The sequence below is a fragment of the Penaeus japonicus genome, unplaced genomic scaffold (genome assembly GCF_977035675.1).
Source record: "Penaeus japonicus unplaced genomic scaffold, GWHDUDI00000001_assembly GWHDUDI00000005, whole genome shotgun sequence".
NCBI classification, from domain to species: Eukaryota; Metazoa; Arthropoda; class Malacostraca; order Decapoda; family Penaeidae; genus Penaeus; species Penaeus japonicus.
Genome location: NW_028234407.1, coordinates 3,807,732 through 3,832,731, shown reverse-complemented (window position 1 = coordinate 3,832,731; position 25,000 = coordinate 3,807,732). Strand labels below are relative to the sequence as shown.

At 35.9% G+C, this 25,000-nt stretch overlaps 5 protein-coding genes across 12 annotated transcripts in view; 3 read left to right on the top strand and 2 right to left on the bottom strand.

The window, feature by feature from the left end:
• Positions 1-1,832, top strand: part of LOC122253767 (F-box only protein 44) — a 10,355-nt gene extending 8,523 nt beyond the window's left edge. For all 5 annotated transcript variants that reach the window (XM_086536834.1, XM_086536833.1, XM_086536835.1 and 2 more), the window contains one exon: positions 1-1,832. This exon is cut by the window's left edge and continues 1,801 nt beyond it. The gene's annotated coding sequence lies outside the window, so the exon portion shown is untranslated.
• On the bottom strand, positions 557-1,811 carry c12.1 (spliceosome-associated protein CWC15). Its single transcript, XM_043017061.2, has one exon. It carries the CDS (start codon positions 1,809-1,811, stop codon positions 1,089-1,091), a length of 723 nt encoding a protein of 240 aa, XP_042872995.2. The 3' UTR covers positions 557-1,088.
• Positions 1,833-4,589: 2,757 nt separating the features above from the next.
• Positions 4,590-13,047, top strand: LOC122253769 (FIGNL1-interacting regulator of recombination and mitosis). The gene is made up of 17 exons (XM_043017063.2): positions 4,590-4,632; positions 5,164-5,288; positions 5,542-5,751; positions 6,132-6,274; positions 6,545-6,693; positions 7,142-7,359; positions 7,668-7,813; positions 8,220-8,346; positions 9,038-9,200; positions 9,624-9,852; positions 10,062-10,234; positions 10,443-10,606; positions 11,017-11,129; positions 11,263-11,371; positions 11,541-11,685; positions 11,961-12,058; positions 12,395-13,047. The coding sequence occupies exons 2-17, from the start codon at positions 5,169-5,171 to the stop codon at positions 12,836-12,838; spliced, it is 2,751 nt and encodes a 916-aa protein (XP_042872997.2). The 5' UTR covers positions 4,590-4,632; positions 5,164-5,168; the 3' UTR covers positions 12,839-13,047.
• Positions 13,048-13,404: 357 nt separating this feature from the next.
• On the bottom strand, positions 13,405-23,109 carry LOC122253770 (uncharacterized). 2 transcript variants are annotated; one of them, XM_086536832.1, is made up of 9 exons: positions 23,048-23,109; positions 19,618-19,785; positions 18,899-19,099; positions 18,305-18,525; positions 18,029-18,143; positions 17,576-17,800; positions 17,111-17,264; positions 14,663-16,439; positions 13,405-14,385 (listed from the first exon to the last, which is right to left on the bottom strand). In XM_086536832.1, exons 2-9 carry the CDS (start codon positions 19,720-19,722, stop codon positions 13,533-13,535), a joined length of 3,651 nt encoding a protein of 1,216 aa, XP_086392958.1. In that variant the 5' UTR covers positions 19,723-19,785; positions 23,048-23,109; the 3' UTR covers positions 13,405-13,532. The 2 variants fall into 2 exon arrangements, with proteins under 2 accessions (XP_086392958.1, XP_042872998.2); XM_043017064.2 differs by lacking the exon at positions 23,048-23,109 and having other exon boundaries at positions 19,618-19,793.
• Positions 23,110-23,656: 547 nt separating this feature from the next.
• Positions 23,657-25,000, top strand: part of LOC122253773 (uncharacterized) — a 13,514-nt gene continuing 12,170 nt past the window's right edge. For all 3 annotated transcript variants that reach the window (XR_015191046.1, XM_086536831.1, XM_086536830.1), the window contains exon 1: positions 23,657-23,864. Coding sequence is in view for 2 of the 3 variants with exons in the window: in XM_086536831.1 (XP_086392957.1) it covers positions 23,750-23,864 (115 nt within the window). In the remaining variant the exon portion in view is untranslated. The remainder of the gene's footprint in view (positions 23,865-25,000) is intronic.

Below are 25,000 nucleotides of genomic sequence, written 5' to 3'. Positions count from 1 at the left end.
GTATTCATACAGAAGATCAGGCAGTCATTTCAATAATTTGCCTCCTGGTTTGACTTATGGTGGTATCTGCACACCTACCTGCCACTCACCTCCAAAACATGAAATGGAACACACTTTGGTGACACTGTTTACCCACATGAAGACTGCCTTTCATGTTGACACAACTGAAGGGAGATCTGTCTTGCCTCCTATAAATTGATTACAATCCCAATAAATAGGATATTGACTGATAAATGTACAATAAGTACTTTGAAGCAATTGTGCCATAAAACAATAAAAAGTGTAATGAATAAATAGCAAGTACTGAATCAGCTTTAAAGCTTAGTGAGTGAATTTCTCTCACTCTCCCTCATTCTCTCTGCCTTCCTAATTTAATATATGAGCCTCAGGAGTGTGTTTCTATAAAATTACCAATAATGTACACTTTACCCAGTACATATCCTTGCCATTCTATTCAATCTCCATGTAAGTACCATATGTCATATAGCCAGAAAGAAACATTATTACTGACATCTCATTTCATAGATATTCAAGGTAATAGGTATACATAAACCCATTTGCATATATTTTTATTGAAATATATTGTAAACATTCTTGTACATTTTCCTGATAATGTAAACATTTCTCTTTAATTCTTATCAGTACTCCAATGGAAATTTACATTAAAATTTGCATTTAGCTGTTAGCAGGAATACTACAATGAAGTCTGCATACTAAGGTAGAAAGTCCATCAATACTCGAATGTTCCAATCTATTATTCTTCAAAGCTAATTTCTCGTCAATGAACGATTCAAGAGGTTATCCTACATAAAAATTTCATTCAAGTGTGTAATTATGATGGACCAAATCTTTTTTTCCTTTTTTTTTTTTTCAAGTAAACATTGAAGTCATGTCAGAATCCTTCTACTATTTCTTACTATCTAGATAAAAAAAACTTTTTTTTTTCTTATTCACCTTAAAAATACAAAACGACCAAAGAGGTAAGGTGTTATGGAAAAGTAATATGGGATAGACAAAGGAAAAAATAGAGCTACTCTACACGTACAAATACAATATTCTTTTTAATGTGATCGAGGAGGGAATGGGGATTATTTAACATACTTTTCCATAAACCGTTTGTGGAATTCAGAACGCAACGAGTCGTTAATGAAGGTCTTCTCACTCTTGTCGGGTTCGGACGCAGCACAGTTCTTGAAGACGACATCGTCATCCCACCTGCGCTTGACTTTCATGTCGGACTTGGGCGCGGCAGCGAGGTTGAGCAGAGGATTTCCCGAGATGATGTTCTCCATGCGGATGCGCTCCTCCTGCTCCTGGCGCTCGCGTTGCTTCTTGGCTTCCTCCTCCGCACGTTCTCTCCTAATGCGCTCCAGCTCGGCAAAGAGCACTGCCTCATCATCGGAGTCATCAGAGTCGGAGGCCTCGTCGTCGTCGTCCTGGGGGTCGTCAGCATCCAGGTTGGCAGGTGCAATCTGGTCCAGCCTGGGCTTCTTGGAGGACGAGGAGGAAGAGGAAGAGGAGGACTGAACCCCCGAGTCTCTCTGATTGCTGCTGCTGCTGCTGCTATTGCTCCCACTGCTGCTGCTGGTGCGCTTGTCCCTGGCAACACGCTCGCGGTCCTCCAGTTCACGGCGGAAGTCTCGGCTGCGGAGCTCATCGGTGGTGGACTGGCCATGGTCACGGTACTTAAGTCTGGTGTGTGAGGGGAGATCCCTGGCTGAATACTGCTTGGACAGGGCACTCAAGTCCCTCTCCCCACGCCCCATGCCACCCTTCGCGGGCTCGAAGGTTGGACGTGCAGCAGTGGTCATGCTGACGGTTTAGTTCCTGCGGAGAAGAGGTTGTTTAGAAGGAGATAATATTCTCTTAACTCATGGCAGAGAGTGTTTATCAATGTTATAGTATATTAACCCGTTCCCGACGGGGCCAATCCGGCTTAAATAGACCAAAATTCCGGGACTCTTGAACGCATAAGCCTAACGCGTCGGGATTCTCGGCCGCACTGGCCGCTGGCTCCTCCCACGCCCCGGGCTGGACAAAGTAACGCGTCCCCGTCGTGTAGCCCAAAAACCACTAGACGTGTTATCTTGTCATCCGTCGTTAACGGGTTAATTAAAGTTGTAGTATATGGTCCATATCAGCTCATTATGTTATTCATACTCAGTGTGATAGAAGAATTACAGTTTTATGCAAGGCCAAACAACAACTTTATTTTTCTGCATTTGTGTACTTTAATAAACAAACATGAAAAAAAAATCATCCTTAATGCAAGAGTTTTTGGCCTGATGGCTTACAATGTGACATACATGACAATGGGGGATTTTGGACACTATGTTCCTTTATTGCACTATAAGTAATAAGTGAATGATGATGACAATTGGAGTCATAATTACTATAATTGCCATAATATAATAATGGGTTTAACATAAAATCCAAAACCTGGTACCATTTTTGCCTAGCACTACCAGGAGAGAGACCCCCGAATGGCACCTATCCATGGCCTCTAGCAAGCACTACCTTTAGAGAGCGATGACACACAGCAAGATGCCAACCTCTTGCTCTAAAATACTACCGATGAAGGACGTAAAGGCAGAACGAGAAGAGGAAGTTGATTCAAACTACGCCCAGTGTCTACAATGAGACCCTGTGCCAGTAAGGCTGCCTTATACTGTGGCACTCACAGTCATAATATGGAAAATATTAGTCTCTCAATACAATAGAACACAAATATAGCTTCAGTAATACAATGAGTAGATGGTTATATTTTTTGTATTAATTTACAACAGAACACAAATAAAAGAGAGAAAAAAAACGCACTTGCTTTCCCTAATTATAAAAAGAAGAGGGTGTTAATAGAAGCTCACAATTGTTATGGAACACCTACAGATCAACATATCAAGCTATGCTGTGGCTCCTTGCTTAGTGCTCAGTTAACAAACCTCCACCACATATATTCTGGTAAGCTTGTTGACCTCCCACTGACTTCTATCTGAATAAGAAAAACGTATACTGGGGCAAGATAAAGTTTGGACCAGCCACATTCTTGACAATAAATCATTTTCGTACCAAATTATGGTCATTCATTCCAGATAAAACCTACCAACTGAAGTTCATTATTTTAATCTTTTAACTGATTGACTTGGTATAATAATAGGGCTACAAAATAAATACCATATCATAAAATGTAGAAAAAATAACCGCTGTTGCCTATCAACCACAATAACTGCACACTAATATGGAGGTAAATATTAAGAATATGGCCAATACAGAAAATACCAATACTGGGATAGTATACTACAAAAGCAGTGTTACGTTACCAAATGTAGTGAACTCTTAACTTGATAATGAAAAACCATGACAAAATACCACATTCCCGGCAGCAAATGACGTGCTATCATGTCACCCGGCATTAACGGGTTAATGAGTTACCAAATCTTCAGTTTATCAAACTAATGCAATTTCATAGCCATTGGAGCATCACTACATAATCACAGCTGCATTCCTAATATTTCATAAACAACATATCAATCTAATAACACAATATGCTAAAATATATCTGACTAGACACCGTATCAGACAATCCACATATATTTCCTAAATATCTCCAAGAAAACAAGTCCCTTCCCTTCATATTTCATCTTGTACTTTCCCTACAACACTCCATGCAATCCCCTGTACATTCTGAATATTTACCTTGTAAGAAAGAGAAGAGTTATTGCAACAACGAATATTGAAGAAGCAATATTGAAAACTTAAAAATGAAACATAAAACCCAAAATAGAATAAAAACTAACAATACAAATCTTAGTTGACCTTATTCTTTCGTCACATTTGGATAAATATTTCCTCGTGCGTGAAATAAAGATGAAAAAAAAGGAAATGTCGAAATGAAAATCCGTCACCATATTAAAGCCACAATAAATATCTATTTAAAACTGGCTTAGCTAACGTTTCATGCAATATTATCAAGAAATCTAATAACTACGGGTCTATTTGAGATACAAAATGTCTTTAACTTATTTACCTGTGCTCTGGAAATACCTTTTTTTCTTGAAAGAAATGTAGACAAACGTATCACTCTCTTCCTGTTGTTGTTTATTGCTAAGGGGTAACGTACGTATTGAATATTACCTCAATTTATTTATCAAAAGATATGTTTTGTCACATTACTCTTTTATAATGGATTTTTTTCAGCTTATTCAATTTATTATCATATTCATTGTAGTTCTAGCCAAATATTTCGCACATATAAAATGCGTTCGTTGTATCTTCCTACTTTCTGTGCAAATATTTATCTTTATTTTCTAGCACAAGTACATGTATATGTATATATATTTCATTTTACAAATATATTATGTATTTTTATAAGAGAATTGACAACTTTTCGTTAATTTCATACAGAAATTGCTATTAAAACTTGAACAAAAGTAAAATGAGTATCTAAATAATCTCACAATATTCACCTAACACTAACATAATCCTCAAGTAAATCCGTATCTCCATAATGATAACAAACATGAAACCCAAATGATATAAAGTGATATGCAAATTTTTCAAACAAATTTTATCCGCTCATTTGACTTTTGTTTACACTGACCGCGGGAAGTTTCTGAGTCAAAACTTCCAACTCTGGTAAATTATGTTATTTTCCCGTCTTTCTTGTGAACTAAACCTCTTTGGTGCCTATTTTATAGGTTATTTGTCTGTTAAGGGAAAGTTTAACGAAATTGGGTGAAGTGTCGTGGTATTTAGTGTCTGTAAGATAAGAAGATGTGATGGAGTGGGTTTGTTTACGTAATTCTTCATTTATTTCTTGATTTATTTTGTCTTTTTTGAATTAGAGTTATGATAGCAAGACATAGATAATTCCTCTCATAGTTTGTTTCTTATGTTAACTATTTCCAGTAATGCATTAGAACGCATGAAAGGAATAACCACAAGATCAAATTGATGTTCAGATTTACGTATGATCACAAACATCACAAAAATCTCAATTTCAAAGACAAAAACCATCTCAGACATTTATCTCAGAATTAGTATTTTTAGATATCATAGTAATAAACACAGGAGTCAGATCCATACAGAAGAAATAAGGTAATTTAACCCATTTAACTCTCATCTCATCTCATCATCTCATCTCTAAGAATCTATCTCACATATCAGATACAATGGGGTCCCAGAAATCCCAATTAGATGAAGACAATTTGATGAACATCTTGGCCGATGCTGCACACTGGACTGAGGAACAGACGGCCGAAAAGCTTCATGGAACGTTACCTGTCGTCATAATATCCTTTTCATGCATAAGGTCGGGGTGTTTATGGTATATTGTACATATGGGTTCTGTTTTAATGGGTTTCTGTGATTCTTTTCATCTCTCATCCATCTTTCTCCTCATTCTCTCCTCACTTTCTCCCACTTTCCTTCCTCCTACCGCCACTTGCTCTCCTTTCTTCTCCCTCCATTTCTTCCCTGCCTTCTACCTCCCATGTTCTCCTTTCGATATCGCAATCACCCCCAATAGACCCTTAACTCTCCCACGAATTCCTGCAAAAGAGTCCACCAGCCGAGGAAGGGGTGCAGGTGGCCAGGTTCGTCCTAGGCTCCTTCCTCCCGCACCTCCAAGTCGACGAGTCCTTCTCACTCCTGGATGCCGCTCTCCCAGCCCTCAGGTCTTTCTTTGACACGTTTGTGCAGGAGTGTGAGCAGGAGGCAAACAATAGTGAAGATGTGCCAACCAGACTACTTCAGGTATTTTCTTCTGTTTGCAGTTCATGCTATCATTTTTTGCTTGTAATGAAGCCATTATATGACTTTATTGAAAATTTGAATGCAGTACATGAGCAAATCTTGCCTTAATCAATATGTAAAAGACATGCGTGCCCATTATATTCCAGCATGATAGAGCTTTTATACCTCCTTGGCAATTTCTTACCATATATGGGACCAAAAGAAGTTCTGTCTTTCCAGAATATACATGGTGTTGGCATTTCCTAAGGAGCACCAAAGTTGATTTGGACAGAACTTGGCTAGTATTATTCCAAGAAAAAGTTATCATGTCTTCTGAACATCTACCTTTGTCCCTTCTCCTAAAATAGATTTTACAATCAAAAACTTTAATCTCTTTCCAGCAATGCATCCTGATCACAGAGAGTTGCGAGTTGATGGTGCAATTCCTGATGCAGGCAGAGAATGTTGATGTGAAAAATGTGAACAGTCTTCCCAAAGTTGTTCTGCATGTTATAAATGGCTCGCTAAAGCACTGCAAAGACAGGTTGGTGACTAGTGGTTAGGTTTTAAAGAACCTCCAGTTTTTAGTGCAATTTGGGTGATGAAACAGATATTGTATATGTTTGTGTGTGGAAGATAGTACCGGGCTTAGGTAGGCACATCTGTATTATCTTAAAACCTTTTAGATATTTATGTATATCATTACTATCATTATCATTATTATTGATATTAATAGACATTATCATTATCATTTTAAAGATGCTGCTAAAATTATTTTTATTTATATTGCTATCACTATAATTTCCTCTGTCAGCGGGACCATCTATGGGAGCCAGCAAGAGAGAGTGAGCGAGCCACTGAACCTCCTCTTTCGGCAGACCTTGGAGCTCTCAACTCAGTTTTCAGGATTATTGCCCAAGCTCATCTTTGATACTTATGATGATATAAATGTACTGATTGATGGTAAGTCAAGTTTTGGAGATTTTCATTCTTCCTCCTCTTCTTCTTTTATACTGTATGTTTGTTTTTCTTTCTGCTCATCTTTATTCCTCCTTTTTTACGCCTCCTTCTATTTCTTCTCTTCCTCCTCCTCCTCTTCCTCCTCTTCCTCCCCTTCCTCCTCATCCTCCTCTTCCTCTTCCTCTCCTTCCTCCTCATCCTCCTCATCCTCCTCTTCCTCTGCCCTTCCTCACACTTTGATTATTCAATTTCAAATTCGCTTCATTACTTTAAAGTAAAAATAGTTCTTGATTAGAAATTAAGTCATCTTTCATTCATTGAGATTCTTTGGAATAATGTTATATTTAACACAAATGATATATCAAAATAGGTATATAAGATAATTATGTGTGATAGTATTACCAAACCATTATTGAGTGATTTTTATACCATTACTTGAACCTTTCTCCAGTCTGTGAACAGCTTCCAGTGACGGCATCATGCATGTCACAGCTGTCAGAAATCCGTGCCTGCGTGGTGGTGTGGCGGGCATACGTCTCCTTCATCCAACAGTATCACACGCATCTCATCACGGAACTGGACGTCTCCGTGCCGATTGCTTCTCTGATAAAAGAGATTTCAGACGGGTTGCTCATGATGACTGGCTTTTCGGTTCAGAATAAAAAAATGGTGGGTTGGGAGTGTGGTTGTCTTCTTGTTTGTTGTATTTGTTTTTGTTTATATATTATTTGGGGGGGATGAAAAGAAGTCATCAGCAGGGACTATATCATTTAGAAAAAAAAGGAATTAGAACTCTATATAAACTTATTGAATATAATTTTAAACAATTGCTAGGATTTCCTACTCATTGTAATTCCTTCCCCATAGCTACAAAGATAATAGATACATTGACCTTTATAAGTGATAATGATCTTTTGATCCAAATTATTCAGGATAGATTCAGTCTTTTAATTAACTATTACACTTTTACTTAACAGAAGGATCAGGATCTTAAGATTACTCAGCGTATAATCAAGATGACAAGCTTTTGTATGAAGATTGTTATTTCACTCTGCGAGAAATTCAAGGGATACCTACACCCTGCCCACAGAGAACTGGGCAAACTCCTGGTGTTGTTATATAGGTAGAATCATTTTATTATGTAATGATTTTATTGATATATTTATGTGTTATGATGGTTCACTTGTATGTTGCTTAAGAATTATGAATTCAGATTGTATTAAGAAGTTTCTCTGTTCATCCAATTTTTTGACATGCTTAACCCATTCACGCCGGGGCTATTCCGGCTCTAAATGGTCAGAATGCCGGGATTTTAGAACGCATAAGCCTAACACCTTGGGATTCTCGGGTGCACTAGCCACAAGCCTGGGCTGTCCACTTGCTTACCCCGAGCACTGGCCTTGACCAAATATCTTGTCGCCGGCATCTGACCCAAAAACCACGAAACGTGTCAGCACTTCAGCCGGCGCGAATGGGTTAACTCCACTGTTTGTCACATAAGAAAATGATCCAGTACCATTTTGGAACAGGTTCTTCCCGGAAAATCTCGTCCTCCAAGAGTTTCCCGATAGTGTAAAAGCTGACGTGGAGAGGCAGGTGACAGTTGGGGTGGAGCCCCTTTTGTCACACCTGAGGGATGATGAGGACTTTGTCAAGGTAAGCAGTTTGAGGAATAATGCATCTGTACTTATGCTTTCCCTGCCTGCCCGTGGTGTACATTCTACCCTTGTTGTAATAGACCCTTGTTATTATATTTGGTAACTGCTATTTTAAATATTGGTATTAGCATTTGTGCTTTTACCACTTCTACTGTGGTATTATCATGGCTGAGTGTGAGTTTACATTACTTGGTAATTCTACTTCCTGGCACCAGCTCTTAAAAACACTGTTACCTTCCTCACTCCTTCATTTCCCTCTGTTGCTTTCTTTCTTCCCCTTCTCTCATCTTTTCACAAAGCTGATTATGCAATACATCCACTACTTTTTTCTTCATCTTCTTCTTAGGAATACTACTTTCAAAGTAGTTTACAATGCTTCAGATTAGCATAGCGTGTCTTGAGATCATGGCAAGGTAACATTTACTTTCGGTTATGTAAAAATTGAATTGTTCCCTAGTTGTTACAAACTCCTGAATTATAAAAGTACAGCTTTCTCCCTATTTTGTCTGTTATACTGAAAGATGACTGTAATTGCATGATAATCATAGAGAGGTGCCATAATGCAATGCAAAGGGTGGAGAAGAGTTTATGATTGTAAGAAAATACTACTGTAGTAGAAATGCAATTCTTTTCATCTTGTCCTATCTCTTTTTAACAAACTTGATAAAACAAGAATCAACTATTTTCAGAGTATAATTGATTTAGGAGATGAAGAAACAGAGAAGAAAGAGGAAATAGATGACTGGGGTAGTTATCTTCTGCTGCTGGTTGCTCTCAGCTCCCCACTGTCTCCGGCTATTATACTCCACTTGGAAGCTCTCCTTGACATGATGTTCCAAGCTATCCAGAAGAGTATGTTGTAACTCAGTGTTCTTCTAGGCTTTCCTTTTTGTGTACATTTTGTTTGTATCTTTAGTCTTCCTTTAAAAGATATGAAATGACTCTGCATAGACAGTGATGAGAAATAGTTTTAAAGATAAGTGTTTCTAAGGTATTTGGTCTGTTATTGTTGTTTTCTTCCTCATTATTTTATTGTAGGTGTTTGAGTCTCACCTTTTTTCTGTCCTGTAGGAACACGTTATTTGGTACTGTTGTATTCAGATCTGTGTGGTACATAGGGTGAGATGGCAAAAGTTGTATTCGGAGATATGAGTCAAAATCAGTGTAAACATAAAGCACTGAAGATTCTCCTCCTTTGGGGGTTAAGTACTTTTATAGCTCTAATTTTAGTTGAGAAAAGACTTCAGTAAAGTTGAACCTTACATAACTTTTCAGGCCATGCTTCACTTTCTTACCCATGCAAGATGGCAGGGGTAATGTGCGGAGGAAAACCCCTCACCAACGTAACTCTCTACGAACATGTCCTGACACGTTTATGCTCTGTGGTGGCTATTTTAGAGGCTGATACTTTCGAAGTCTTAGAAAAGCTCCTCATAAAGTGGCTATTATGTGGACAAACATGGTCATCACTAATGGCTGCTGATATTTGGTGTTTTGTGTCCAGGTGGGGGTGAAAACTTGATGTGTTTTATTTTAGAATGAGGTTATTTTTTTGATTTTCATATTACATGATGCTAGTTATTTGACTTGCAAAATATTGTAATTTGTTTATTTAAGATTTTTTTTTCTTTCTTTCTTTTTATCTTCATTCTTACTTTCTTTCTTTCTTTTTTTCTTTCTTTTTCTTTTAATGATAAACTGATTTACCAACAGATATGGAACGAGTGAATTATGTAAAAGTCACTGCTTGCTACTCAGTGAAATATTGCCTCATACTCCACTCCATTCACACCAGCAGATAGTACTCTCTTCACTTCTCTCAAGGCTTGTTTCTAAGCTTTCCCCAGCTGACAAGGCTGATTTTCTCTCTCATTTACAACCATCAGGTAAGCTTTAAGTGTAACCTTTATTTATGAATGACTTGAAGATATAGTTTACTGGAATTAATATATGAGTAATACAAGAACATTTTGAAATAAACCAATGCAAAAGTAAGCTAGTAGTACTAACATGAAATTGGTTTCATCATTACAATTATTAGACTATGCTTGTTTTAGAGCTCTTTATATTTCTCGTCCCCCTTTCTTTTTCCAGGATCTATAGAGAAGGGGGATGAAATTAGTCTCTCCTGTATAGTGAGGGAGAATTGCAAAGCAGACCAAACAAAGGACCTTAGGAAGCATCTGCTTAACAGTTGCTCACAGAACATTAAAGCAGTTGTTTCGAAAAATGCCTCTGAAGAAGACGTTTTTGATCTTGTATGTAGGGCCATGCCTAGTGATTATTTTTATCATTATCATGTCTGCATAGTGTTTGAAAATTGGTGATTTAAGTGAAAATGATATGGGATGAGATATTACCAAAATAATTTGCATAGATATAGAGAATCAAAAGAAAGTGGAAGGTCATAAAGTAGTCAGGCATTTACTGCTATTCAAATTTTAACCCTCTCTGGATGGGTGGTACAGTACTGTACCGCTCATTCAAAAGCCCAGTGGCCGGGCGGCACAGTATTGTGCCAGCCATTTAATTGATTTAGGCCTAAGCGTTCGAAAGCCCCGGCATTGTGACATTCAAGGCTAGAATGCCCCCGTCGTGAGTAGGTTAATTGTATTTTTTTATAAGTAACCCTTTGCTTCAGACCTAACAAGACAACATCTCTTTACAGCTGGTCAAGCTTGAACATGTTTTCCCAAGCCTTGCTGACTTCCCTCTAACAGATGATGAGGATGCAGCTGCATTTGCTGAATGCATTCAGGATTTAGCACAGCTGTGGTCCAGGTTGGTAATTATCTTTATTTGTTCTTTATTCTTGTATGTCTGAATGTTCATAATGGAGTGTTAAGTACCATGGAGTAAGGCACTCTAATTTACAAACAGTACTCAAATGATTATTTTTGTTTACTCTACTCAGGTTTCCAGTGGATCATGTTGGCTGTTCAGCAGTTGATTTACTGGCTTCAGGTCTCTTGATGACATCAAGCTCAATTCTTAACCATTTCTCTAATGAGCAGATTCTACAGGTAATTTTATCTCTTCTGTATTCATGATGTTGATTATTATTTCAGTGACAAATGTAGACTGTTTAAATGAGCATGTATGTTTATATATTTATCATTTACATAGTATTATAACAATATTATGGATATTTTATTTTCGATTAATATTGTCTTTATTATTATTATCTTCTAGATCATAGCTCTCTGTAAAGACTGTGCCAATCAGGCTTCACCAGTATTTGGGGTTGCCATTTGCTCTCTGGTGGCTGCAGCTGGTCAGTGCAGTCTGTTAGCCACATCATCTTCTGATGTTGCGGATATCTTAGACTCCATATCTGGTGCGTAATTACATTGATATTAATTCCTTGGTTGCACAAATCTAGATTGAGATTTTAGGTCAGCACAAACTTGAATAAGGTGTAAATGAGGAATGTTTAAAAAAAAAAAATTATAAATGTTATAAATATGTGTTATAAAAACTAGTCTTATGATCGTAATATACAGCACAAGTTGCGATTTCCCCAAGATGGCTTATACATTATCTCTGAACTCAGCAGTCACATTGACTTTGTCACCAAGGATTAAAGTGATATATATTTGCTTTTTTTTCCAGACGGGTTATTAAAAGTGTTACAGAGCAAGAATCCATTTGTGTACCAGTGTGCTTTAGATGCCTTTGTTGCGTTTGGTCAACATACTGTGCATGAAAATGTAAGTATTAGAGTTATTTAATAGTTGAAGATAAGATTTATTGATTTTTTGAATGGTTTCATTATCATATTATTATTAGTAGTATTTTATCTACAGAGGATAAAATTAATCATGCCTTTCATTCATGATTCCTTAAGTAATATAAGATTTAGTAAGGATTGAATATTTGTTTATGGATGAGTTTATGGGGGTTTAAGTCATATTGTTTTTATACATGGTTGATGGTGATTTAGCGAATAATAACTTATTACAACAATTACTATTAGTTTCATCATTATGATTTCTTTTCCTTACTGTCATAGTTCTCATAACTGATTCCATTTTCAACATTACCAGGTGCTGCCCTCATGTCTTCAGAAATGTGAAGAGACTTTACAGGGAAAGGTTACAAACTACTTGCAACAGGAAGTACACCCCATACCTCCTGGCAAGTCACTGTGCAATCTGCTGCAACGGCAAAATGTCATCTGCTGCAGCGATAAGGTAACTCCTTTCCAGAAGAATTACGTACCAATTGAAGAGCCAACAGAAGGGGAGAATACTTTAAGTTTATTGTCAAGAGGAAAGGATAATTTGCAACAGGACCACAAACCTTCTAAGAGGAAACGGGAAGACGAATCAGCCGAATCTAGCTCATGTGATGTCAGAACTTTCATGGAAAGTCTTCGAGAATGTAGAAATATTGTCGGAAGATTAAAAGACAGGAATCAAACGGAGAAAATTGATAAAGACGGTGCTTTAATTCTGTTGCAAGAAATGATCAGTGAACTCAACCATTGATATCATTTTTTTATTTTTTACTTTTTATTTTTTTCTGTTAAATATGGATTTTTTATGATATACAATTTTATCACAGCAAAGAAAAGATGTTTCTAGAATAGATGGAATTAGTAATATATTGATTTAATATTTATTTTGTAAGGTAAGACACTTCTTTTCAGTCTTTTACTTTCTTGGAGTATAATGACAAAATAAAATATTAACCATGACTACCTCTATTAATTATGTACCTTAATCTGCAGTTAGAGCTATCCATGCTTAGAGATAGAGAATTATCTAAGTAAACCTAACAATACAAAGAACTTGCAAGTTAGGACTTTTTTTTTTATTAATTTAAAAATTTGGAATGTAATGATCATGAGATACACAGATTAGTCTTTAAAGTCTCACTACTCTTGAAACACTATAGTCTCTTAAATAATATATGAATTTTTTATAATACTGTATACTTCTTTATATTCCTTTTTTATGCTGAAAATGTAATACTAGAACTTCTTCACTGATCTGCTGAATGATGAATACCTTTGAAAAAAGGTAGAAGAAAGAGTGGATAATGAATATCATTATGATTAAAAACTTTTATTATATATTTGCCCATATATCTTTAAATTCATCCATTAAGAAAATAAAAATCAGCATATTAACAAAACAGATAAAAAATATACACTGCCAAACAGTTCTAAAACTAAACTGTTTAATCACCGGAGGAATTTTCCGATGATGATCTTTTCTCTGATTTCTCCATTTTCTTCATCATGCTCTCAGCCCAGTCTAGCCCAAACTTCTTCAGAACTTCGGCCATATCGGGCATGGAATAAACAGAGTCCGAGGATCCTCTGCGGGACAGACTCCGGGGCTGCGATAGTCCCGACGTCTCACTTCCCGTTGAATCATCTACTGTCTTTCTGACGGAAGCTTGTTCCTTCCTATCATCACTCGAGTCATTCAGGGGATGTGGAAATGCCGGTGCTGATGTCAGGGTGTTCTCTGGGCTGAGTGGGGTAAAGACAGAACTGCTAGCTGTATGGTCCAAGGCAGTGAGGTTATCCTGCCCATCCTCTTGTGTGAAACTTGATTGCTTCTCAATTTGGTTGGAAGAGGGAAGTATTGTTGAACCACTGTTTATATACCTATTGCCATTCGTCCCTTTATCGCCGTAGTAATGCGAATTCAAGGCTGAAGACTGGAATGCTCTTTGCGTGTTGTGTCCGCCAACTCTAGACCTCTGCGTTGGCTTGTAGTCTAATCGATCGTTCCCACTGCTCTCGCTTTCTTGCTCGGTTAGACTAGCATAACTTCTCTGCCTTGGTTGCAGGTCATAAGGTGGGACAGTATATTCCAAATACGAGGAGTCTGACCTTGCTTGTAATCTTGTCTCTGGACCATGTCTGTGCAGGAGGCTTTCCCCCCTTTGGTAATCCTCTGGTGTTGACTCATACTCTCTGGATGGCGTTTGGTAACTCATTGATATGCTCTTGTTTGCATAATCAGACATATCTGAACTATTCTCATAGATTATGCTTAAGTCTTTCTTTAGATGTGTTTCTCTGTAAATAAACAAGAAATATATACATATTAGAGGGCAGGGCAGAAATATTAATTATTACTGTTAATGGGAAGAAATAATAAATGACAAACAATAAAGAGGCAAAATTGTTTGATGGGACTGTACTCAACGAAAAATACATCTGCAATGTAGCTGTATCAAATCTTGAAATTACATAAAAAATACACGTTGTTACAAACTGATCACTCTAAAAAACAATTTATATAAACATAAAAAATATATATACATTTCAGGTACTGATCCAGGAATCTACTCACCCAAATGTTACTTTTCTGGAACTTTTCTGATTACTAAAGAGAGAAGCTTGGGTAGCTATATCCTTTGCTGGGTCATCTGACGGTGGCTTCATTCTTTCTACTTCATGGTTCCTATGCAATTCACTCCCATCTTTCACAACAGTACTCTGGGCCTTCAAGATGTCTTGCTTCAACTTCTGCAATGTGCTTAGCTTCTCTAGGATCTCCAACTCTTTTTCGTAATTTCTTACCTGTGTTGCATAGGTGCTCTCAGCCTCTAATTTTGATGAATCTGTGCTCTTTTCATCAAAGGGTGGATCTGTGCCAACATGTGATGTTCTCTTGAAATTGTTTCTGTCAAAGCCCCCAGTATTATACCTTCCCTTCCCTATGGAGTTTGAACTGTCTAAGGATTCTGGAGAAAGTACTCTTTGGTCTGAGTTACCATCCAGCATATCAATTCTTGAATGCCTGGGATTGGCAAAATAGTTATACTCCTTGCTGGTGTGATAATCTTGAGAAGTCCCTTTGGATCTTTTGTCACTACTGCCCTGTGCAGTGGGGAAGCTGGGTTCGCTCTGGTAACACAGAGGCTCATAACTAACTTTGGAACTGTGACTGGAGTAAGTGGCCGGGCTATAATCCCTTGGGTCTCTCTTATCATCAGAGGAACAGCTACTCAGTCTTACAGGGACTTCATCAATGTCTTCATAGCAGCTGGGACTTGAATATTGAGGCAAAGAGGGAGAACGTTGTCTCAGGGACAGGTAGGATGAACTCAGGGTCGAATCATCACCAGTTTTCTCCATGGCTTCAAGGAATGCAGACATGCAGCTGATAGTCAGCCCTGATCCTTCGACAGTCGAGGCTGAAATCTGAAGCAAGTCATCACCTTTCATCTGCAGAAGCTCATTTATGTAGTGTTGAATTATTTCCTTCTTCTTTAACTCAAACTTTTGCTTTTTCTTCAAAGGTCTCTGCCCACTGCCTTCCCCTTTCAGTTTTTCAGTGTACATACTAGTTGGCATGCTGAAACTGCTGGTTCCCTGGTGTGACTTGACAGGTTGTTTATCAAGGAGGGAATCTATTCTCTGCCTGTGTTCTGTGATTTTCCTCAGGTTTTCAACAGTGTCTTCGTAACTATATCCTTTTGATGGGAGACGTGAAGGAGGACTCAAGTATTCTGTGCTTGTTCCGTCTCCAATGCTTGAAGATTTTTCCTGGTACTTGCTCGGTAAGTTACTTATAACAGGCATTGTGGGTCTGTCCGTTTCAAAGCTGCTGTCATCACTGATTTTTATCTTCACCTCAATATCTCCTGAGCTAGATTCTAGAGCTGAACTTGGCTCGTATGATGACTGATATGTATCTTGTATGGACCTCTCTCTAACTCCATCACTGGGATAATGCGGTCGAATGGAACTTGGTAATGTCTCGGCACTGGCCAAGCCTTGCCTTTCTGAGGCTGTCCGACCATAGGGATACCTCTCTTGACTTCGCTCTGCTTCAGCTTTACCTCCTTCAGGCTGGGTCTGACTCCTTCCTCCCCTGGAAACATCTCTCAGGTCTTCAACATCTTCTTCAGATTCATAAGGATCATATCCATCTGATTCATCAGGACCATGTCCTTCAGATTCTTCTGGTTCGTATCCTTCTGCTGTGAGGGGATCTTCTGGCGAGCTCACAACTGTGTTCTCCAAAAGTTGTTGTCTTTGCTCCCTGATCTTTTCCAGGATTTCTTGTAAGTCTTGAAGCCTATTGTCATAGCTGAGATCTTGTTTTGAGGACTCGGCAACTTCTGTCAAGGATAAAGATATTTGTTTAATATCACTATATAATTGAAATGTGTGGAAAAAAAAATGCAGAAATCAAAGTATCTTTATCAAAAATAACTTAAGTGCACTGAGGCTTATGCATGGAGTGCCTGTACTGCTCACTGTTTTAGCATGGCAAAATATAATTCAAAGTATATCAAATAACTTTAACTTTAGCTATCTCAGTGGAACATTCTTCATACTGTTATAAAGTATTAAACTAATAGAAAAGGTAAAATTCTTCAAGAGTACTGAAAGAGAAACAAAAATGGGAACACAAGAAAATTAAAGACAAGAAGTAATGAAAAGAAGAGAGACACTATGAATAATCCTGAACATCAAAGGATTTTCACCTTCTACTTAAATAAAAAAGAAAGATAAACTCTACAGAAAAGAAAGAGGGAAACATTCTCATAAAATCTACAGAGAGCAAAGGAAAAAAAGTTTTCATAAAATTTACTGAAAAGACTTTTTTCTTCTTTTCTTTTTTATCTACAGAAAAGAAACATGATCTTTTTCATAAAATCTGTAGAAAAAAAAAGTTTTCATAAAATTACACGAGACAAAAGAAAGAACAAAATAATAATAATTCTTATAAAATCTGACCAAATCCCATAAGAGTAAGCTTCACAAACCCGCATCTTCTGAGACTCACCAACCAAATCTGAGGACTCCACTAGCCTCTGGGACGACACCTCACTTTCCTTTGCTTGCCTGGCCTCGTCCTTCAACATCTCCTCCACAGCTTTTTCCATGTGTTGCTCCAGGGAAGTCAGTCCTCCTAACCTTGACCTTTCCACTTCATATATCTTTGGGAAAGAGAAAGAAATGTTTACCAGCTCATCAATGTTTTTTAAACCATTAGCAGCGGATGGCATGATTTACTGCAAAGGTAGAGTCGGTCATAGACGCGGATGGCACCTTGCCAGACAATGTAAACCAGCCATCCTAATGCACAAATATTTATTTAAAACTGCGACCAATGGGTTAATGGTGTAGTCATAAGGTAAGAGAGAGATATGAGAAAATATATAAACATGTACTTTGTTGTATATGTCTGCTTGTCTCTAGATATCTGTACACTGTTGTGAAAATGTACATCACCCTCTAAGCTACATACTGTGAGGTCAGCTCCCCTCATGTAGGAAGATAGCTGATGGTCCTGCTGTGCCTGCTGAAGTTTCTCCATCAACTCGATGTATCGGCGGTTCAAGCGTTCCCTTGCTAGGGCCTCTTTTCCTCGTTGTTCTCTCTTCTGCTCCTCTTCCTCGGCTGCTTGGAACTCGGCTTCAGCTCTGGCTGCGAGTTCTTCTGCCTCTCTCCTTGCCATTTCACGAGCATTGGGCTGTAACAGTTTTAACATGCAGTTAGACCAGTTGAAACTCAAATAATTAGATCATGCATATCAACTGTGTGAGATAAAGATGCTTTTTCAAGATTTTCTTCTATCTTACAGATGTTTGCCGTGAACCCCTAGTCCGAGGGGCAACCAACTTCAGTTGCCACATTTTATCAAGTAAATACTTAATCCTGACAGTTGTGTCAAAACTGTCAAAACAAATTCCCTACTCACATGTGTCGATTCAATCTCCTTTTCTATGACGGTGTTCTTTGGTACGTAAGTGGTGGTGGTATATGTACCAGCTTCATAGAGCTTTACCTTTGATACTTTCTCTTGTACAATGGGTCTAAAACACAAAAATGAAAAACAATTATTCACTTATATGCAAATATTGGAACAAAATCATTGGAAAATATTTGTCACTAAAGTATATATCAATCAATCTTTTGACTATCATTCTGTTTAAGTCTTCAGACCACCAAACATGCACTTAAAAATTAACTTTACTTTTTCTTCTGAAAGGCCTCTGGCGTGGGAAGTTTGGCCACACGCTGGGCACGAGCTTTCTCGATCTGAAGAGCATCTTGCCGTTGGTGGATGTGTCTATTTTTCTCACGTTTACGATGCTCTTGCTCTTCGGCTTTTGCTTTTGCTGCTTCGCGACCTCTTCTGTTGGCCTTTATGTTATTGTACTGGGCGCGGTCTGCTAACACCTTGCTGGGGTCAGGCTGAAAGGAGCATTTGGTAAGATTAGTGGTTGTTTTCTAATGAATATCCCATTTCCATATGTACAATTGATCTTTCTTGTTTTAATTAACAATGGTTTTCAAGTACACAGTTGTATTTACAAGAACAGGAAGAGATGATTTTGTATATATTCTTTTTCAATTATCTTCTGTCTTATGCATATATTCTAAAATAGTCAACTATCAACAAGGTATTCATGAATTCAGGTGCATACAGTACTAAAAGTCACGATAAACAAAGCTATTCAAAGTTGAAATAAAGTTCAACTGAGAAGCCAATAGATATTCGAACAATCACTTAACAATGTATACAATGGATATATAAACATTTCTCCATGACATAATAAGGAATAACCTGATTCTTTGCTCCCCTGTGTGCTTCGCCAAAGGCCTGTAAACACATGAGATATTCTTCTTGCAACTTCTTCTCCGTTGCATTTTTATCTTCAAGATATTTTTCTTTAAGTTCCTGTTTGAGACCATCCTCTATCTGTACTTTCTCCTGAACCACGGCTTTTCGAACCCGTTGTGCTTCCAATTTTGCCTGCTCTCGGACCTGTAAACAAACAATGAAAATAATATAATTCTTTTGCAATCAGAGTATGAAACTCCCATTATCTCCTAAGGGCCATGGCCTCAGTGCCTACAGTGCTCTGGAAAAGGCTAGCAAATCTCCATCATGTGTATTCTAGAAAGATAGAGCATGGAGTTGGACTGGTTCAGTGTTACACATGAATTAATGAAGTCTATAAGCTCATACTTACTAAATTATACATGGTGGAGGTTAGTTGGCCATGTTGCCTCAAATATCAACACTATTGCATATTTCTGCTAAAAAACATAATTATATCTGGACAATATATATCAATCCAAACATCAATAACAAATTTATAACTATCGGTCCTGTACAGCTTTTTAATCGAATAACATCAGTTATATACACATATTTCCTATAAAATAATGGATAATAATAATGATAATGTACACTCAACACTAATTTATTATCATGGAGTCCATCCTGAGAAAAATAAACGAGAAAAATCAGAATAGAAAGAAAAACAAACATTATATAACCTGTTGAAGACGAAATATCTGCCATTTCTTCTTCTCTTCCCGTAAGAGATTCTCTAATTCATTGGGACTGAGGCGCAGATTTCTCCTTGGATTATTGCTCGTCATTCCTTTTCCTGTTTTAAAGGGTTTTAGAGCACTTTTTCGCTTATATTCTCGGCTGGGTCGTATCTTTCTTCTTTCTTTCTTCTTTTATAGGGTTTTAGACTATGTAGAAGTCTATATTCCCTGGATCTTTTTTTCTTGTTTCTTCTTGCTTCTTATATCATATCTATAATTTTTGACCTTTGTAGGAAGATCTTTGTATGTCTCAAGATGTAGTACTTCTTTGAAGGAGGTTGGTCAGCACCTGTAATTAACATATTCATGTTAGGATTGTGTATTTTTGCTTTTATTAGTGCTTGGAATAATTTAGTTCTATATGAATGAAATCTTGGACATTGTAGTATTAGATGTTCGATGTTTTCTTCTTGATTATTACACCATCTGCATTTTGGGTCCTCTTCTAATTTTATTCTGTATAAGTGTTGTTTCAATTTTGTGTGTTTTGTACTTATTCTCGTTAGACATACATCTATTTTCCTATTTTTTGATCTTGCCCATGGATGTGGTTGATTATCCTTGATATAGTAATCCTTTGTTTCTAGAGTTGTTTTTAGTATTGTTTTCCAGTTTTCTTTATTTTTTAGTTTTATTTCTTTTATTTTGTTTTTTGAGTCTATGTTCATGGTAATGGCGTTTTGTATTTCATGTGCTTTTTTTGCTGCTTTATCTGCTATTTCGTTCCCTCTAATGTTTTTATGTGAAGGAATCCACTGAATTTTTATTGTTTGTGTGTTTGTTATCATTGCTTTTATTGATTTTTGAATTTCATATGTTATCTGTTTATAACATTTTGGTCTGGGATTTCCTATGACATTTATGGCCGCCAGTGAGTCTGTTAAAATTACTGTTTTTTGTAGTTTGTTATTGTTTATATAGTTAATTGCTTGTTTAATGGCATATAGTTCTGCCTCTATGATTTGTGTACTCTGCGGTAATTTCCATATTGTTGTTATGTTTTTCTCTTGTATGTAGATTGCTGCTGAGACAGAGGTTGGATTATTTATTTTTGACCCATCTGTATATATCTTTTGATATTCTTTGTATGTAGTATTTTCCATTAAATAGAAATGTTGTTTAATCATTTGTTCTGGAATGTTTTTCCCCATACTCTCTCTAAATGTTGTTTTTAAATATTCTGACATATCATACCATGGTGGAATTGGAGTTATATTTGGTAATGTATTGATTTTCATTTCTATTTCTAATTTTCTACATGTTTCAATTACCCTTTGAATTAAAGTTTTCCTTTTATTTGTTTGATTGTAGTTTTTTATATTTTCTTTGGTCAATTCTTTAATTGGCATTCCATCTAGTTTTTCTAAATTCTTTATTATCTGCATACATTCTATCTCTTTTATTCTTTCTGTTACTGGTATTTGGTTTGTTATTGCTTGTAGTGCTATTATAGGTGTTGATCTAAAACATCCAGTTGCTATTCTCATTGCATTGTTTTGTATTATGTTTAACTTTTTTATTTCTTGTTTTTTTGCGGCCCCATATATAGAAATTCCATATTCTATTGTTGGTTTTATATATATTTCGTAGAATTTTAATAATGTTTCTCTATTTGCTCCCCATTTCATAGATGATAGTTTTTTCATTATGTTTATTTTTTCAATTGATTTTGATTTTACTAAATCTATGTGTTTTTTCCAATTCAACTTTGGACTATCAAAGATTACTCCCAATATTCTGTGTTGCGTGGTGAATATTAGTTCTTCATTTCCTATTTTTATTTTGGGGATTATTCTTATTTTCTTGTTTGTAAAGCACATTATCTTACTTTTTGTTAAGTTCATTTTTAGATCCCATTTATTTGTCCACTCGTTTAGTGTTTTTAATCCATTTTCTAATATGTTTGATGCTTCTATTATATCTTTGTTTATTGTATATCAGACATTAGTATGTTAAATAATGTTTGTTATTTTACCCAGTTCTGTTGTTTTTCCTTCTATTTTTATTTGAAATCTTCTTTCTTTAAAAACCCTTCTATCCATCTTTTTCCATTTTTTGTATTCATTATTGTTGTTTTTAATTCTCTTAATGTTATTTCTTTACATAAATTTTTCTATTTCTGTTAACAATTTCTTTTTAATAAAATTCCAAACTCTTTTTGTTGGGGTGTTAAAATTTATTTGTTCACAAAATTTCCCCCATGATTCCCTCTTCTGTTTTTCTATCACTTGTCTTGCTTTTTTAATTATTTCATTACATTTTTTCCTATTTCATTGGCATGTCGTTTCTGTTAACGTAGGTTGATTTTGATAATCTATGTCTTTTATTATTATCGGGAAATGGTCACTTCCTAACTATTATCAAGTCTATTGTTGTTTCTTTACTGGTTTTTGGATCTACTCTTGTTATCTGGCCTGCTGGCGTCATCATTATTAAATTATTTTCATTTATCAAATTGTATATGCTATATTTATTTTTGGGTTCCAACTAGGGTGATGTGCATTAAAATCTATATATTTCAGATCACTTATCTTGTTTAGTATTGATCTTGGATTCCACAATATAATCTTATTCATTTGTTATTTGTTTAAAAATTTTTGAAGCATCTTTGATTGTTTCTGTAATTATTTCGATTATTGAGTTTTCAGAGTTTAAATTGTTTATCAGTTTTATGATTGCTTTGAATATACTTTTTAACAAAGTTAACCATTTTGGGTTTTCTTCTTCTTCTTTTGATTCTTCTTCTTTTGATTTTTCTTCTTTTGATTCTTTTGTGTTTGTTTTAATGGTGTTGGTAGTGTCCACGTTATTGGTGAACTTTCTATATTATCAATGCTTTTATTTTGGTCTTTGTTGTTTCTTTGTTCTTTTATTTGTTCTCTTTGATTATCTTTTGTTAAGTTTTCTATTGTACTTGGTGAAATTGATTTATTTGAGTTTTGCCTTTGCTTTTTTGGTTTTTCTGGTGTTTTCTGTCCTGGTGTTATTTTGTTTGTTTTTAACTCTGTTGATGTTGTTTCATTTATGTTGTTGTCTTGTGTTTGATTGGATGTTTCCCTGTTTATTATGTGTGCTTTTTTGTGCATTTTGCAAGAAATTGAATGTTATTCTTAGAGATTTTGTAGGTATTCTTTTTTGTTCACTTTGTTTATCTTTATTAAATTTTGTCATTCTTATAATTTCTTGAATTTCAGAGTTATCTCCAAATATTATTTTTATTTTCTCCTTTTTCATTTAATTTGTCTATTTTGGATATATCATTTACCTCAAATCTGATCGCTTTTCCTTTTCCTAATATGTATTTGTTGGTTCGTTGTTTTGAAACTTTTGTCCATTCGATTTCGTCAGTTCGTGATCTTTTGCTGGGTCGTATTGCTCGTCATTTTCCGTATTTTGAAAAGGTTTGTTTACGTGTGACGTCATCGTGTGTCCCGATCCTTGCCTTTTCTTTTCGGATGTTATTTATTTTGGTTTTTAGAGGTGGAGAAAGTTTTGTTGGTGCTTAGATTTGTCATTAGTAGTTTTTATATTATGATTTTGTTATGTAATTGGGCGTGGAGGGCATATCTTAGTGAAGTTTGAGGTTTATTGGCGCTCAAATCACGAATTCCTTTATAACTCGTCCGATCGCGGTGGTAAGTTTTAAATGTCAAATAAATGTTATTTAGGAACGAAAACGGACTAAGATTGTTATCGATATATACATGTGTCAAGGACGTGCATTTTAGCACTCAACATATTGTGTTGTCATAAAAAATATATATATGCATGCACACTTATAGGTAAATACAATCTGACATGAATCTAATAAACGTAGAACTCACATCAAAATCATAACATCCCAATAAAACCAAAAGTACCCCCTCGTACATACCAAGCCATACCATTAACTACAACCCATAAATACCAATCAAATATCAAAATTCCCAATAACCTAAAAGAACACCCATGAATCCGGATTCCGGATTCACCTTTCAAGAACGGTACAAAAGAGGAGCCAGAGAGATCTTACGCGAAAACACGTCCAGCGAAGGAGAAGAAAACCCCCACCAACTTACAAATAAACAATGGAAAGATGGCACCCAAGGCTAAATCAAGAGAGGCCATCCTAAAGAGCTTAGCGCAGCACTTCAAGCACGATTCCTTCAAGAGTGACTTACAAAGAAGAGCTGTCGAGGCTGTTGTGCAAGGTGGGTCCAGGAGATGCCGAGGGGGAAGTAATTATGAAATACGGCGATAAATTGGGGAATTGGCGTAATTGATTGATGGGAAGTGGGTGGATTGGTGGATAAAGTAGTGGATGGGGGGTGATAGGTGGATGAATTAGAGGAGTTAAGAAATGGATGAACAAATGAAATAGATAGTTAAGAAAAGGTATTGCTAGTTAATAAAGTAGGACAGGAATATGTTTACAGATAAATGGATGAATAAATGAATACAGAAATTAATGAATACATGAATAATTTTCAATATAGATTAATAAACACAAGAATACATGAACTGACAATTAAAACATAAGTGAATGAATAGCTACTTAAAGAAACAACAACAAAATAAATGTTATATTCTTCAAGTTTATACATAATTAAATATATTTACTAATATGTATCTTAAGAAGTAGATAGTGTTTAACCATACAGAGAATTAATATCATATGAATGTAATAACAAATATAAATTAATGAAAAACATTAATAGGAAATGCATGTGTAATTTACAAGTAATTATACACAGATAGTAAATGAATACATAAATTACAAGAAAATGAACAATTTAGAATAGCAAATACACCTTAAATTATATCAATTCATGTAGTTAAAGATGAATATGAATAAATATATAAAAACATAGGATTTTGATAAAATAATTCATTGAATAATTTTCTTTCAATATGTTGGTTGTGTACATTGAAATTCAGGTAAATATTTTGTGATATGTTTACTTTATGTACTTTGTCCATCCAAAACCTAAAAGTTATGTAATTATTAGGTAATGCCTGTTTGACCAGCAGTTATACCTGATTATTTCTATTATATTGATTAAACAAATTCTTTTCTTTCTTTCTTTATCTTTTCTTTCGCCCTTTCTTTCTTTTTCTCTTTCTCACATATTCATAGAATTAGCATTTAGGGAATCACTTTTATGAAATGTTTTAAGTTTATATGATTATTTTTTTTTATCTATCCATCCCAAAGCCCTTCCTTCTTTTCTTCTTTCTTCTCCTTCCTTTCTATCTCCCATTCTTTCTTTTTCTCTTTCTCACACATCTGTAATAATTTCCATCTCTCTCTCTTACTTTCTTTCTCTCTCTTTCTCTTTCTTTGTCT

Bases quoted from the DNA above. Each gene is read 5' to 3' on its own strand.
- c12.1 (XM_043017061.2), bottom strand. From the start codon at position 1,811: ATGACCACTGCTGCACGTCCAACCTTCGAGCCCGCGAAGGGTGGCATG.
- LOC122253770 (XM_086536832.1), bottom strand. From the start codon at position 19,722: ATGACGAGCAATAATCCAAGGAGAAATCTGCGCCTCAGTCCCAATGAA. The intron at 17,265-17,575 runs GTATGTAGCTTA...TCTTTCCCAAAG, and splicing joins TGAGGGGAGCTGACCTCACA to ATATATGAAGTGGAAAGGTC. The intron at 14,386-14,662 runs GTGAGTAGATTC...GTTTATTTACAG, and splicing joins TCCAGAAAAGTAACATTTGG to AGAAACACATCTAAAGAAAG.
- LOC122253769 (XM_043017063.2), top strand. From the start codon at position 5,169: ATGGGGTCCCAGAAATCCCAATTAGATGAAGACAATTTGATGAACATC. The intron at 5,289-5,541 runs ATATCCTTTTCA...TAACTCTCCCAC, and splicing joins GAACGTTACCTGTCGTCATA to GAATTCCTGCAAAAGAGTCC. The intron at 11,686-11,960 runs GTGCGTAATTAC...TTTTTTTTCCAG, and splicing joins TATCTTAGACTCCATATCTG to ACGGGTTATTAAAAGTGTTA.